At 35.1% G+C, this 14893-nt stretch overlaps 2 protein-coding genes across 8 annotated transcripts; one reads left to right on the plus strand and one right to left on the minus strand.

Annotated features, from left to right (window-relative positions):
- Positions 1 to 3804: 3804 nt before the first annotated feature.
- On the minus strand, positions 3805 to 8856 carry LOC131024170 (F-box protein At2g02240-like). The gene is made up of 3 exons (XM_057953673.1): positions 8384 to 8856; positions 7108 to 7229; positions 3805 to 4372 (listed from the first exon to the last, which is right to left on the minus strand). The coding sequence occupies exons 1-3, from the start codon at positions 8642 to 8644 to the stop codon at positions 3952 to 3954; spliced, it is 804 nt and encodes a 267-aa protein (XP_057809656.1). The 5' UTR covers positions 8645 to 8856; the 3' UTR covers positions 3805 to 3951.
- Positions 8857 to 10414: 1558 nt separating this feature from the next.
- On the plus strand, positions 10415 to 13206 carry LOC131024171 (uncharacterized). Of its 7 annotated transcripts, XR_009101680.1 has the most exons (7): positions 10421 to 10864; positions 10953 to 11095; positions 11489 to 11551; positions 11831 to 11902; positions 12258 to 12532; positions 12613 to 12742; positions 12834 to 13206. XR_009101680.1 is itself a non-coding variant. In XM_057953674.1 (2 exons), exons 1-2 carry the CDS (start codon positions 12572 to 12574, stop codon positions 13104 to 13106), a joined length of 444 nt encoding a protein of 147 aa, XP_057809657.1. In that variant the 5' UTR covers positions 11909 to 12571; the 3' UTR covers positions 13107 to 13206. The 7 variants fall into 7 exon arrangements, 1 of the variants encoding a protein (XP_057809657.1); XR_009101682.1 differs by having other exon boundaries at positions 10415 to 10859; positions 11035 to 11095; positions 12258 to 12742; XR_009101678.1 differs by having other exon boundaries at positions 10416 to 10864; positions 12258 to 12742.
- Positions 13207 to 14893: the final 1687 nt, after the last annotated feature.

Consider the following 14893-nt stretch of genomic DNA (forward strand, 5'->3'; position numbering starts at 1 on the left):
CCGGAATCGCGGCGAGCAGGGAAGTCGCCCCGAGCAGAGGAAGATCAAGTGCTTGAGCACGAGTGGGGGAGACAGGAGGTTCGGGAACCAAGTGGTGTAACCCTGGCTAGGCGAAGATACCCAACAGGGAGAGAAAATAGGAGGTGGTTAGTAGCTCCTACATTCAAGGAAAGAAGTTGACAAAGTGGAGCCTATACAACAAACCATCAACGACCACTTATCCAACTACATTCCCACGACTTCAAGCCTTGGAGAACAAGATTGAGAGATCTATAAATACCAAGGAGAAGTCTCAGTTCAGACCAGAGCTTACAGAGAGAAATCAAGCCATGTAGGGCAATTGTGTACGAGTGTGATTCTGTATGTTGGGATGACATCAGAGTCAACACTCGTTGTTTAATTTTATAAGGTTTCGGAGTATTACTCTTGAACCGAGTTTTGTTTTTTAGTGAGAGTGTCATGTGTTAAATACCTAGAGTCTTGTAAAGGTATTGAACGTGAGTTGTTCATTCTCGATTTAGTCATTTTGTCATGAGGCGTCTTCAAGTTATACTTTATAACTTGAAGAATTTTTGTATCTCCTTGTGTCTTCTCCCATTTTTATTTACACTGCAATATTTCTCTGTGTGCACTGGTGTGTTTCCTAAACACAGTGTGTCACATCAAGTTTTCCGCAACTGTTTACTCTGTGTTGTTGTGCGTGCTGGTCCAACACTCTGCACAACATTTTGATCCAAACGAAGCAAAACCAACAAAATCAAGATAAGCCGAGAGGCATCTCCAGCGCTATTATATAGATGAGTTTAACATTAAAGTCGGTATTTATCAAAAAAAAAAAAGTCGGTAAAATTTGATTTTCATTTCAAACAATATTATTCATTGTATATTAAAAAAAAGAATATTTCTAAACAATATGCTTACAACTCGACAATGTTCAGTCAAGTAATTTACGACCTAGGGTTGTGGACCTGTGGTTCTACTAGGGATGGCAACGGGTTGGATCTGGACCGGGTCTGGCCAATACCAGATCCAGATCCGTTTTCATGTACCAGATCCAGATCCTTGGATCTGAAAATTTTGGATCCAGATCCAGATCCGTCAGATCCGCGGGTCCACGGGTCCAAATCCATGGATCTACTATTTTTAAATTAAATTAAAAAAATTTCACAAAATCAACAACATCTAATTTCCATCATGAAAAATATAACACAAAATACTTTTATCTAATTACTTTTAGTTTTTATTTTTTTGAATATAATTTATTTATTATTTTTAATTTAATTAATATTATTAGCAAACTAAATATAAAATATAAAATATATATATATAATAAAACGGATCCATGGATCGGATCTGGGCCGGATCCGGATCTAAAATTCCAAGATCCAGATCCAGATCCATTTTCAAAACTAAGATCCAGATCCAGATCCGGATCCGTTGGGTCCAAAAAATTGAGATCCAGATCCATAAAAACGGATCTGGATCCACGGATCTGGATCGGGTCCAAGATCCACTGCCATCCCTAGGTTCTACCATCTCACCTCCGCCCTCGACTTTCGCTATGTGCGAGTTCTCTTTGTAATTTATTTTGCTTTCTTTCATTTAATTAATTATGTTTTTATTAAAATTCAAAAAATATTGTTTTAATTAATTTATTTTTAATTAATAAAAATTATTAAAATTCATAAATAGCCTCATCACCCCGTCGATTATTATGCCAAGTAAACTCAGCGTTCTGTCTGATATCTTTAAGACCGCACACCTCAAAAGCTTGCCGAAACCCCGCCAGCTGGGACCAAGACTTCCTCTACTACAATAGAGATGGAAATTCCCATTAAAAAATGTACCAAAGTACTACAATTTTCATCAAATGGAGCAGTAGCTTTCATGCGTTTCCATGATCCTATTCCAATAATTATAGTGTAATTCGTTGAAATTCGACAAAGATTTTATAATTATTTTATATTATTTTTATGATCATAGTATATAAACAGTTACTATATAAATTATTTTTTTAATTAACATAATTTGACCAAATTAATTAAATTGGTGGTGCATTTCAAATTATATTATTCTAAGTCATTTTTGTTAGTTAAATGTTAGTTTTTCTTTGGGATATAAAAATACCTTATTATATCAGTTTTCATTTAATGAAGTTTTTTAAAAGTCAATGTGGAACTATAGATATTAGAAAAATAAGAAAAAAAAAATATGTAAATTTAACATAAGACATGATGGAGGATTTATGTGCAGCATTAGATATTAATCATATCATTATGAGTTTGTGATATTAAAATTGACTATTGAGTATAATGTTGCTTGCAGCTTGTATTATATAGGATTAATAATGTATAACGTCAATAGCTTTCCAACGGTATATTTATTGTGGATGATATATATATTTTAGAAAATGAATAATGTGTATTTTACTACAATAAAAAGTAAGAATTAATTAATACAAAATGAGATACTCCATCCGTCCACTAATTCAAGGCCTAGGAGGTAAAACACGGGTTTTAAGAAAAAAGTATACTTTTATTAGTTGGGTGGAGAAAGGGACCCACAAAATATATTATTTATTGGTTTAGTGGAGAAAGGGACCCACAAAATATATTTTTTATTAGTTAAATGGAGAAAAAATATATTGTTTATTGGGTCCCACCAATTAAAATATGAATAAAAACTTACTAAAAATATATAGGCCTTAAGTTGGTGGACGGACCAAAAAAGAAAGTAGGTCTTGAATTAGTGGACGGAGGGAGTAACAACATTCTTCATACCACCAAAGCTTTTGAGTGAAACCCATTGAAATTCATCTATACCATGATCATGATTTTAATTAGAAGATGACATATTCTTTTGTCCAAGAATTTCTCTTTCAAAGAATGGAATTAACAATTTTGATTTGGTTCAATCTATCTATCTATTATATAAATAGCTGAAGAGCTCTGCATTATTCTCTATCCTATATGGCACTCTCACAATTTAGTACTAATATTTATTTCATTCTCAATTCTACACTATATGGCATTTTTATATTTTTCTTCATTTATCCCACATTAAATTTATACTAAACTTCATCAATTCATCATCTAAATAAAAGTCTCAATCTCCATACATATATTAGCTCATCTATCTTTCCAACATTGATATTCTATTAAATTTAATCATGAAAAAAATTAGATAAAGAAATACTTATACTATGTATTTCAAATAAATAATTTTTTACATTTCTTTAATAATTACAATAGTTTTTCACTTTAAATTTATAAACTTCATAATTCAAAATCTAAACAAATTGTAATTAGATTTCAATATTTACAAACTTAAAAAAAATATAGATGTTTTTGAAATAAGGTTCTTCAGTTAAATATCGTTATTCATCACTATATACCGTTTTATTCATTATTCTCATGATTTCACAAAAAATATGGTGCGGTTTTAGTGAGAACAATAATTTTTGTGAGCACATGAAAATCGTTATAACTAATTATGTATTTATTGTTAAATTTAATTCCACTCAAAAAAATAAAATTTCCACTCCTTCCAGGATTAATCAAACTCAAGTGATGCATTCATTCAGCAAGATGATGCCTCCACCATAGATTTTGGTGATTAAATGGCTGAAAATAGTTCTCTATTGATCAAATAACTGAAAATGATTCTCTATTTTTATTTTATTTAGTGGTACTTACTTGAACATCTGACTATATATATATATGTTCCAAAGAATTAATGATCTCTCTAATCATCACCTTCAAATAGTACAAATTAAAACTTAATTAGCAATCGTTTTAATTGGACTTCCACAAAACATCAATGCACGTTATATATTGATATAAGTCGACATGCATATTGCATTTTTGTCCAACAATATAACTCTCCAAAAGTTTATCTACTTCATTCGAATGATTTAACAATAACAACATTTGATAGAACGAAATTAAGTAGTTAAGAAAGCTTTGGTCGAAAATGAATGCCTTCAACAATGAGGCCAGACTTCCAATGATTGTTCTTGATCTCCATGAGCCTTGCCTCAACCTCATCTCTCTCATCTCCCTCTCCACTACAGAAGCTTCCCATCTCAATCTCCATCCACCCATCACTCCTCCGCACTGCAACTTCTTCGTTTCTACGGCGGCGGCGGCCTCGTTGCAGGTGCACCACGGCGGCTCTTCCTTCAGCTTCACTATCCGTCTCCTCATTCACAAATCTCACCACCGCATTTGCTGATCGCAGCCCATTGCACCTCTCCGCCAGCTTAAACACCAGATAAGCTCCATATTTGGTGTGTGGTGAAAGCATTCGCGTGTTTATCTTGCCTCGGATATCAAGCCAGCAAACAGATTGAAGCTGAGCAACTTCTGAGAATCTACAAATTAAATCATTTCCCGCATTTTATGACTTTTTTGCATACGGGGAAGTTTTGTGCGTGTGATATGCTTAAAATTCGTAATTTATTGAAACAGTCGTAAAAGAAAAACAGATCAAGTCTCTAATGAGAAAGAGGGAGTATTAGTTTACTCTTCGTAAATCGTGTACAGTTACTGAAAAGTAAATTTGTGAGAGGATGTATATTTTGTTAAATTAAGTCTATATGTTTTATTTATTCAGATTTTGTCTTAATCATCAAATGAATAATGTGTATACACAAAAACTCATGCATGTAAAACCGGTTTCACAGTGAAACTGGTCTCACAATTATACTACTTCAACTTACAAATGGCACTATAACATTTTAAAGTGTCATTTGTATGTTGAAGTAGTGTCATTCGGAAAACCGATTTCACCTTGAAACCGGTTTCACGGGAGACCACCTCTTTTTTTAATATGTTTGGTATTGATTTTATGTAGCAATATTATACGGTTACAATAAGAAAGGAATAATTCGAGATTGACTTGGTCAAAAGCTTGAACATATGAGAGATAGTTAAAAAGATTTTGGGCTCAAGTTTGTACTTTCTTTCGAACTCAAGCATAAAGAATGATTGTCATATCTTTGCGGCCATTTCATCTATAAACTTCAAGACTTGGAACTTATTGCATTCGATATAAATTTATCTAAGTGCAATAGTCATTATTGAATAGAGGTGTTGTTGAGTTCTATTCTATGATTTTACTTTGACAATTAATTAGTTTAGTTCATTTTAAGTGAGAGCCTTGTGAATTGATTCACCTCGAACAAGAGAATTGTAAATCTTAGAGTGTGATAGGTTGATAGAAATATTGTATGAGCATTTGTTACATTTAGCTCAGTAGAATCTAATTACTTTGTATTACTCTCTCCGTCCCGCAAAACTTGAGTAGTATTCTTTTTTGGGTTGTCCCGCGAAGCTTGAGCACTTTCCTTAAATGATATACATTTTTTTTTCATTTTTTCATATATCACACTTAACACACAAAACACTAACTCCTCAAAATTCGTGTTGAAAAGAAATTGCTCAAGTTTCACGGAACGGAGAGAATATTAGTTAGTCGTGCGATATATTAAATAGGAACGGAGAGAACCAGGGGGCTTAGCCCACTGGCCACCGGGTCCTCACTTAAGTGAAGTGACCCGGGTTCGATCCCTCTTGGGAACGAATTGGTGATTGGAGATATAAGGTGGAGTTTGGTGAATGGAGAGATAAGGTGGTTCTTGGAGTGGATGGGGAACTAACTACTAACATCTAACATGACTTTGACCGATCAAAAAAAAAAAAAAAAAAAAAAAAAATATTAAATAGAAATGATTTCTATCATATGGTTGTTTTTACTTGATTAAGAGGAATTTCAAGTTTAGTAAATTTTAATTCACATCTTTATAATGGATTCAGACCGTAAATTAATTGACAATTTGCAGCATAAAATTATTTCATGGCATCCATAATTTACTTTTCACTGCATTTATGCTTTTACAGTAGTTGTTGAATTTTGTTCTCACAATTAGTTCAACATACTCTAATTTGAGAGAACAAAAACTTTCATATTTAATAAGAAATGGATTAATTGCCTATAAATACACAAATTATATCAAAAATTTGGTTTTTAACCAGATTGATATATTTTTTTTTTATCAAAAAATACATAAATTTTTATTTTTTTGGAATTTGACCTGACTCCAAAAAATTGTTGGCCAATAAATTGATTGTCTGAATTTTAATGGGAAATTTGAAGGTACCGTTGGAAAGCTATTGACGTTATCTTTCTAATGAAGTTTATATTGTTGGGTTTTGGTCACCGGAAGTGGTTGAAAAAAAGAAAAAATATAGAGTTTTGTGACCTCAATTTTCATGTCATTTTTTCACCACTTTCGATTATCAAAAGCCAGAAATATAAGTATCATGAGAAAGATAACGTTAAGAGTTTTCCAACGGTACCTTCGGATTGCCATCAGAATTCAGACAATCAATATATTAATTGGCGAACTTTCGGCTCAGGTCGAATTCCAAAAATATACTCCCTCCGTCCTACGAATCTTGACACGTTTTTCTTTTTGGGCCGTCCCACGAATCTTGACACGTTTTCAAATAAGGTAATAATTACTCCCTCCGTCCCCAAAATAAGTTACTCTTTGGGGACGGCACGGGTTTTAAGGAAAAGTGGTAAAGTGTATTGATAGTGGAGAAAAATAAGTATGTTATAATTAGTATTGAGAGTGGTGAAAAAGTGAAAAAGTGTTATATTTAGTATTGGGAGTGGTGAAAAAGTGAAAAATAAGAATAAATAAAGTATTATTAGTGGTGGGGTAGTTGTCCAAAAATGAAAAGAAAGAAAGATGAACTTATTTGGGGGACGTCCCAAAAAGGAAAAAGATGAACTTATTTCAGGGACAGAGGGAGTATTATCTTCTCTCTTCTACTTTATTATATTCTCTCTCTTACTTTATCACATTTATACTTTATTAACTACACACTTAAAACACTAATCTACAATTCTTTAATTTCCGTGCCAAAATCAAATGTGTCAAGATTTGTATTTACTGACAATTAACTCATAAGTAATTGAAGTTTGTGGGCATGATTAATTCCATTAAAAAAATAAAAAGGGGTATATACCATTTTGAGTATTTGCATAAATGAATAGCGCTTAGGATGAAAATAAAGAGTGAGAGAAGTAGGACCTGACCTTGAGTCTGGATGAGATGTCCATTCCCAGTACCACGGGGTATCAACGGCCCACGTGATCCCCAGCTCTCTTGCTCCCATTAAATAACACTTTTTACCACTCCTTTTTTCAAGCCAGAATATCTGATTTCAACAAATATATTCATCAAATTTCTCAAGAAATATATACTATGTAACATGTTCATCACCAAATTTTCTTTCTGTGTTTCCGTTTTCTCATATACATGTGGGAGATGATTGATGATATGCTTATACATCTTGTTACTAAAGTAATTAAACATCATAAACATAAGTCTTCGTAGGTAATATTTGTAACTTTTACGGAAAGCATTTGCAATTTCTTTTTCTTACCCATATTTTGTTTTTTTTTTTTCCTTAAATTAGAACATATACTCCCTCCGTCCCACGAATCTTGACATGTTTGGTTTCGACACGGGAATTAAGGAGTTGTAGATTAGTGCTTTAAGAGCACTTCCAGCAGAAATCCCAAAATTATGCTCCTATATTCCTCTCTAAAACTTTCATATTTAATTTTAGGATCTCGATTTTATAAATGCATACACCAGATCTCCTATTTTCTACATAAAAACAATAATTATGTGTGGGCCCTACTAATTATAAGCTTAAAATAAATTTAGGGTGCGTGTAAATTTAAGTGGGTGTAAAAAATTTTGTGGGCCCCATCAAATTTAGGGGATCTGTTGGATGCATTTTTTATCTCATTTTCAATTGTTTTAGCCTAAATTTAGAGTTAGTGATGCATTTAGGTGATCTGCTGGGAGTGCTCTAAGTGTGTAGTTAATAAAGTATAAAAGTGATAAAGTATGAGATAAGAGGTAATATAAGTGATAAAGTATGAGAGAGAATGTAGTAAAAGTGATAAATTAGGAAAGAGAATGTAATAATTATTACCTTATTTGAAAATGTGTCAAGATTCGTGGGATGACCCAAAAAAGAAAACATGTCAAGAGTCGTGCGACGGATGAAGTACTAATTAACGGTCTAATAAAAATTGGAAATCAAAACCTTTTGTAGCAAAAGCACAACGTCCATACACAATATCACAAGAAACATAACCATTAACCGGGTACATAAAAAATGTAAGAATTCAGAATTGTAGTAGAAAATATCATGTAATTTTTAATATTTATTTTTGTTATCGGAAAATAGAAAACATCATGTATTATCTTCAAGTGATAAACTAAATATGGGGTCAGATTTATATAAAATAACCTAATTAATGAAAGAGTGTTGGCAAAGGGAAAATGTATGCATACCATTCTTCCAGCGTCAAGAGTAATCGGAGAGTGACAAAGCCTAAAGTAAAGGTCTTTCATGGAGCTGTAGACCACTGGAGCTGCTGATCTCGACACCATCTCCGGCCAATCCGACGGCAGAAACCTGCCCCAAACATAGTCGGCTTCCGCCGCTGATTTGAAGCCTTTTGAAATCGTCGCAAATCTTGAGGCGTCGAGTGGACAAGTACGCGACAGAATCTCCGACACGGTCTCCTCCGGCAACGTTGCGAAAGCCTCCATTCTCACTATAGAGTCCAACTTCCAAACAAAAGGTTTGCCTTCTAATAGAGAATAGTAGGAACCTATTCCTCTCCTAATAAAAGTTGCCACCAAAATCCATTTATTGGCGATTGCGGAAAGGGATAATGGTAAAAAGAAGTTAAAACTTCATGTGTTTTGCAATTTCGGCAAAACTTTTATATTTCGGGAAAAGATGAGCATCAATTTCGGGGAAAAGGGATTATCATGTTTACAAACTTCCAAATGTGTTTGAATTTGGAATTATGATAGATTTTAAGAAAGGTTAAATAGGTTAAGGACATTGCTATTTGGATCAATTTGATCCGGATTAAATCAAAAAATTAATTAGTTTAAGATATTTTTACCCCTTTTATAGTTTTAATACATTAATTAAATATGTAGTCCCCAATGGCACACCAAGCGGTGCGACCTTCTGTCTGTAAACAGTGAGGTCTCGGGTTCAAACCCCACTGCTCCCCCTCCCCAACTCCCCCAAGTCAAAAAAAAATACATTAATTAAATATGTATATATATTTATTGGGAACATTAATTTCATTAAATAAATTTATAGTTTAAGTTTGACTAGCTTATAATGTATTTTGTAAATACACATGAATCTATTTATTTTCATGACATGCATGAGTCTGGCTTTTTTTTTGGGGGGGTTTTTTTTATAATTAACATACTTTAATTTAATTTATTTTAAAGCCAAAAATTAACTTACATATACGATTTATATATGTTTGCACAAACCCAAATTATATATGAAGGTAATTAAATAATGTCACCACTCTTTCATGTCACTAAAAACATAAATGAAGCTATGGTGGTCAACATTTTCAAAGTTTTAATGAGACTATACATTCAAACTACTTACGAAAAGAATTGTAGAATTTCATTGAATCTATAATCTAAGAGCATCCACTGTGGGGATCCGACAGGGGGGACTCGAGTCACCCAGCTATCGGGTCACCCACTGCAGCCTCGCCTGTCTCGAGTGTGCCCCGATCTATCGGGGCTGACATGATTTTGGGTGGAGAAGGCATGTGCTGAGCACGCGCTTATTTAAAAAAAATTGAAATTTGAAAATTCGGCCGTTGCCGTTTGTAAAAAAACATTTTTATTTAAATCGATTATTTGACTGTTCCTTCCTTTTTCTCTCTCTCTCTTATTTAAATACTCATATCTTCTTCTTCTTCACACATCTTTTCCTATCTTCTCTAATTTTCTTCTATCTACTCTATCAAATTCTCTCAAAAAAATATGGATCCACACAATCCCAATTGGTACAGCTCAAATTGAGTTCCCGACCTCTCCGAAGGATACGATTATCATCCCGATTTGACGGGTATCAACTTGAAGGAGGAACCTCATCCAAGCGACGATGAGGAGACGCCGGCCACCCACAGTGCGTCGAAGCCCAAGAAAGGAGGGCGGCCACTACAAGAAAATGTGTCGGACACCGACGGAATCACCGACGGAATTTTTTCCGTCTTTAATTACCGACGGAATCAACGACGGAACATGTTCCGTCTTTAAGTACCGACGGAATTACCGACGGATTTTCCGAGAGTCGGTTCAAGATGGCGCGAATACCTCCCGGGAAATTCTCCGATGGAAATAACGACGGAACAACGACGGAATTTTATACCGACGGAATAAATCCGTCGTAGATTCATTTTAAATTTTATTTTTTTTATTTTTTTACGGATACCGACGGAATTTAATTCCGTCGTTAATTTTTTTAAAATTTATCGGTTATTAAAAATAGCGTAACGACGGAAAAAAGGATCCGTCGGTAACAGCGACGGACATATCCGTCGTAATTTCCGTCGGTGGGCCCTATTTAATAGATAGACGCGGGATGAGAGAAATTCATTCTAATTTTCCCAAAATCTCTCTTTCCCTCAAAAGCGACCCCGCCCCAAAATCTCTCTTTCCCACTGCAAATCGGACCCGGCGCCGCTGCTGCAGAAGGCCGTCAATCGGAACCCGCCGTCGATCGGACCCCGCCGCCACTGGAGAACGCCGTCGATTGGACGCCGCCGCTGCTGGAAAACGCCGCTGCTGGAGAAAGCCGAACGCCGCGGCCGCTGCCGCAAAACGTCGAACGCCGCCGCCGTCGCTGGAGAAGGTCCCTCCCACCACCGCCGCTGGACGTCTGGTCACGTGAAGCTGCTCCGGCACCGCCGCACCGCGCTCGGCCACTGTTCAGGTGAGGTGAGCTTGTTCTTTCTCTTTTTTTTTGTTTTTAAATTTTAAACTGTTAATTATGATAACTAAATTAAATTAATTTTTTTTTGTTTAGTATCTGCCTGCCAGAATCTGCAAATCAAGTTTTTATGGGACAAAATTGGATTTAGGCGGAAATCAATTTTGATTCTTGTTAGGGAGGTGCAACTCGTGTAGATATTGCCTGTGAGACTTGCAACGCGCTTGACTGCCCTTCCGGTAAGATTTATTCATTTTCTCGGTTACTTCAAATAAATGAAGAAAATAAATAAATAAATCAAACTTTGATTATTATGTATTTTAAATACTTGTGTCAATAATAATTTTCCAAGTATTAAAAGTTTAAAACTAAAATAAAAAGAACAATATTCATGTTGACTAAACATAACCGGTTCTTTTTACCTTTCAAATATCTATAACTGTATTTCTTCGTAATAACTCAGCTGTAAGATTTTTCTAGTTTTTGAGGTTAGTTGATGAGTATGACACTCCTAAATACAGTTATCTATCTTATTTCATTTGCAATATTGCAATTTATCTATGGACATAGTCTAAATTCCTAGTTTATATTAGATAGAAATGCTTGAATTTTGTTTATTGTATGTGTTGCAGGTGTGTGTTTCTTCTGTTGATCCATCAGCATTTCCTGCCGCTGTTGAAGCAGGAGCCTTAATGGTTGGACTACTAACTCCTCCTCCTATTATTAGTGTGTAATCCAATTGAGTTGAGTTGCTCCTCATAAATTCATCATTTTCTTTTAACAAATAAAGTTAATTGTAGTTTTAATATACTTTTCTTTTTATTAATTAAAGTATAATAAGAATTTAATTTTATATTTTCACTTTTTAACAAGTCTATTAGTGCACTGAAGCTCGACTCATGTATATTACTAGAAGAGGTGGAATGAATTTGTATAAAGTCAAAATATGAATAACTTGACTCATTTATTTTCAGGTTGAGATTGTTAGGGTGATTCTTAATTTGTGAGGAAGAAAGGAAGAAGTCAACGAGAATAAGAAAAAACAAGTAAGTTTTTATTCTATTATCCCTTGTTTTGGTACTATGGCTCAAATGGTAGTCATAGTTAAAATTTTAAATTTTAGATGAGCATGTATCTAGGATTTTTTTTTATTTGTATATATTAGACGAGCATGTATCTAGGTAGTAAATGGAGATTAGGTTGGGGGATGGCTGTGTTCCATCCCATTTTGTTGCTGTGGTGATGGCTTGGAGCCGCGTATTTGTTTTTGTATTTGATTTATAGAATTTGTGTTGAACATGTGTTATATTATCATAGTATCTATAGACTTAAAGATTAATAAAACTCTAAAAATATGTAGATATAAAATTTCTAACACACTTAAATGAACCAAAATTGTAGAAATGAGTGAAAATCGTGAGTGGATGTATCGACGTTTTCTACCTGATGGAGCTTTGAATCCCGATTTTCAAAGAGGTCTTCAAGGTTTCATTGACTACGCTAGCAGTAGACGAGATTTAATGGATGGGGAAAAAATTAGGTGTCCGTGTAGGAAATGTGATAATATACGTTTCCATACTAAAAACAATGTCCAGTATCACATAGCAAAGAACGGTTCCTACTGCGGCATCAGAGGCTCCCACCACTGGACGTACTACACTCGTCATACGACATGGGTATAATTTTTATTGTTACACAATCTTATGAATTATTAAATGTTAGTTTTATTACTAATGACTTTGAATGTTAATTGTAGCCAATTACATCCCTTGGGGATGGTTCCAGGCACAGTCACTAAGATTTTCAAGCAAGTTAAAAATCCAGAAGGTTTCAATTGGAAACTCACTCCACCTGCAATCAAGACATCGTACTTTGAGGAATTTAAGGTACGAATATAATTTAATTCAAGTTGTTTTACAAAATACATATACATATTAGTTAGTGTTTATAAATATATTTTGTTTGTTGTTTGAATAGAAACATTTCACATGGGATCCGGCGATAGAGGCAGATGTCTATAAGCTTTGGTTAGAGGTTGCTGCACGGAGGTATAAGGATTTTGTTTTCGACATCAAGAAAAAGAAGAACAAGAGGCCTTCTTTTATTCACGCGGATGACTGGCCTAATTGGCTTAAGTACTGGGACTCTGATGAATTCAAAGCCAAATCAGAGATAGCAAAAAAGTGTAGGATGTCTGAGCCTTTAGGGCCTTCTTTGATTATGTTGTGTTTCTGTACTTTGAATACTTGACTATTTCTATTATGTTTCTTAACACTTGAATATTTTGTTATGTTATGACTATATGTGAATGATATTTTAGTATTTTAATATTTGATTGATTTTGTGTTTTTGGTGATTGGTGTATTGATAATATAGTAGAATAAAAGTGTATAACAGGACGTCGATAACTGGATAGAGCAAATTTTAAAAAAAAAATTATTTTTTTTTTAAAATTAGCGACGGAATTTAAGTCCGTCGCTAAATATTGGGCGGACAAATAACGACGGAATCGTCGTCCGTCGTTAAATATTGGGCGAGCAAACAGCGACGGAATTTCAGTCCGTCACTAAATAGCGACGGAATTTTCCGTCGCTATTTCCGTCGCTATTGACTGACGACGATTTCGTCGTCGTTTTTCGGCCGACGGTCGAACCGTCGTTATTTTCGTCGCTAAAATAGCGACGGACCAAAATTCCGTCGGTATTCGATTTAGCGACCTATTTTACGGCGACAGACGGCCTCCGTCGGCCGTCCGTCGGTGATTAAAAATAGCGACGGAAAATCAGGGATTAGCGACGGAATTTTCCGTCGCTAATCGCCCAGTTTCTTGTAGTGGGCGGAAGGCTATGGCCTTCAAAGAGAAGGCGCCGGAGGAAGGAAGGGCCGCTCGGCATACCTACACCTTCGAGGAGACGGACCTTATTGTCCGTGTTTAGGCAGAGGAGACGAACGATGCCGTCCGGGGTGTCGATCAAAAGGGAGAGGCCTATTGGGGCTGTTGGGAACTTAATGAAATATCATAACCCTAGTTTTGATGATACCAGAATCCTTAGATTTTCTTTGTAATAGACTAGAACCTTTCTAACTCAAATGTTGGAGATCACTTTCTAGTTTGTTTAGTGTTCTGAAGACTGAAGACTGAATAACTCGACTAATGTTTGCAATAAATGACAGAGTCAAATACTGATGTTTGACTGAACGAGTTTCTCAACTGAAGAATCAGTCTTAACTGATTCATCGATGCATGCTACGTGGATTTAGAGGACTGATACTAAAGTCAAGTATTAGTTGATATTCTTCCTCGGACTGAATCTCCAGAAGCTTAAAGGAAGCCACGCACTTCAAGTACAGCCGCATTAAATGTAGAGATACAAAGGATCGTCCTTTCTTTGCAGAGCGTTCCTTTTCGGTGATTACTTTTCAGAGGCGCCTTAGCTCCTATACCTGACACGCCGTTTCTCACCAAAGAAGGAACCTCGAAGATTGAAGCCTCAGCTAAATTCGAATTACTCTCACAATGGATGAATTCTTGAATACCATCTCCGCCAACAGATCTATTCAAGACCTCTCCTATAAATAGAGCTCGAGGATCACTCCAATCTTCACCGATTCAAATACACAAGCTGAAACGCTGCCAAATTTGCAATTCAGCCATTCAAAGCCTTCCAAAGTTTGAATAGAAGAAGAAAATCCTAAAGCCAAAATTAGTCTATTGCTGATTACATACATTCTCTTAGAACCTTAGGCAAATACTTATTTATCCAAAGCCTAAGTTACCGATTACAGAGAGCCTGTTCTCTGTGATCTAGTTGGTAGTTTTTGAACCTCCTTTCAACGAATTGAAATGAGTGTTTGAGTAAAGTGCGGAGTTCAGACCAGTGTTCTGACTCCAAGAGATCTTAGCCAGCACTAGCAAAGGCATTGTTGTGTCTTAGCGTGCTAAGAGTGAGCGAGAAATCCAACCCAGTGTGTTGGTATTGAAAATTTGATTTTCAGTTGTAAGGTTTGTTGTGCACCTGTAAGTATAAGTCTATAGT

The sequence above is a fragment of the Salvia miltiorrhiza genome, chromosome 5 (genome assembly GCF_028751815.1).
Source record: "Salvia miltiorrhiza cultivar Shanhuang (shh) chromosome 5, IMPLAD_Smil_shh, whole genome shotgun sequence".
Classification (NCBI taxonomy): domain Eukaryota; kingdom Viridiplantae; phylum Streptophyta; class Magnoliopsida; order Lamiales; family Lamiaceae; genus Salvia; species Salvia miltiorrhiza.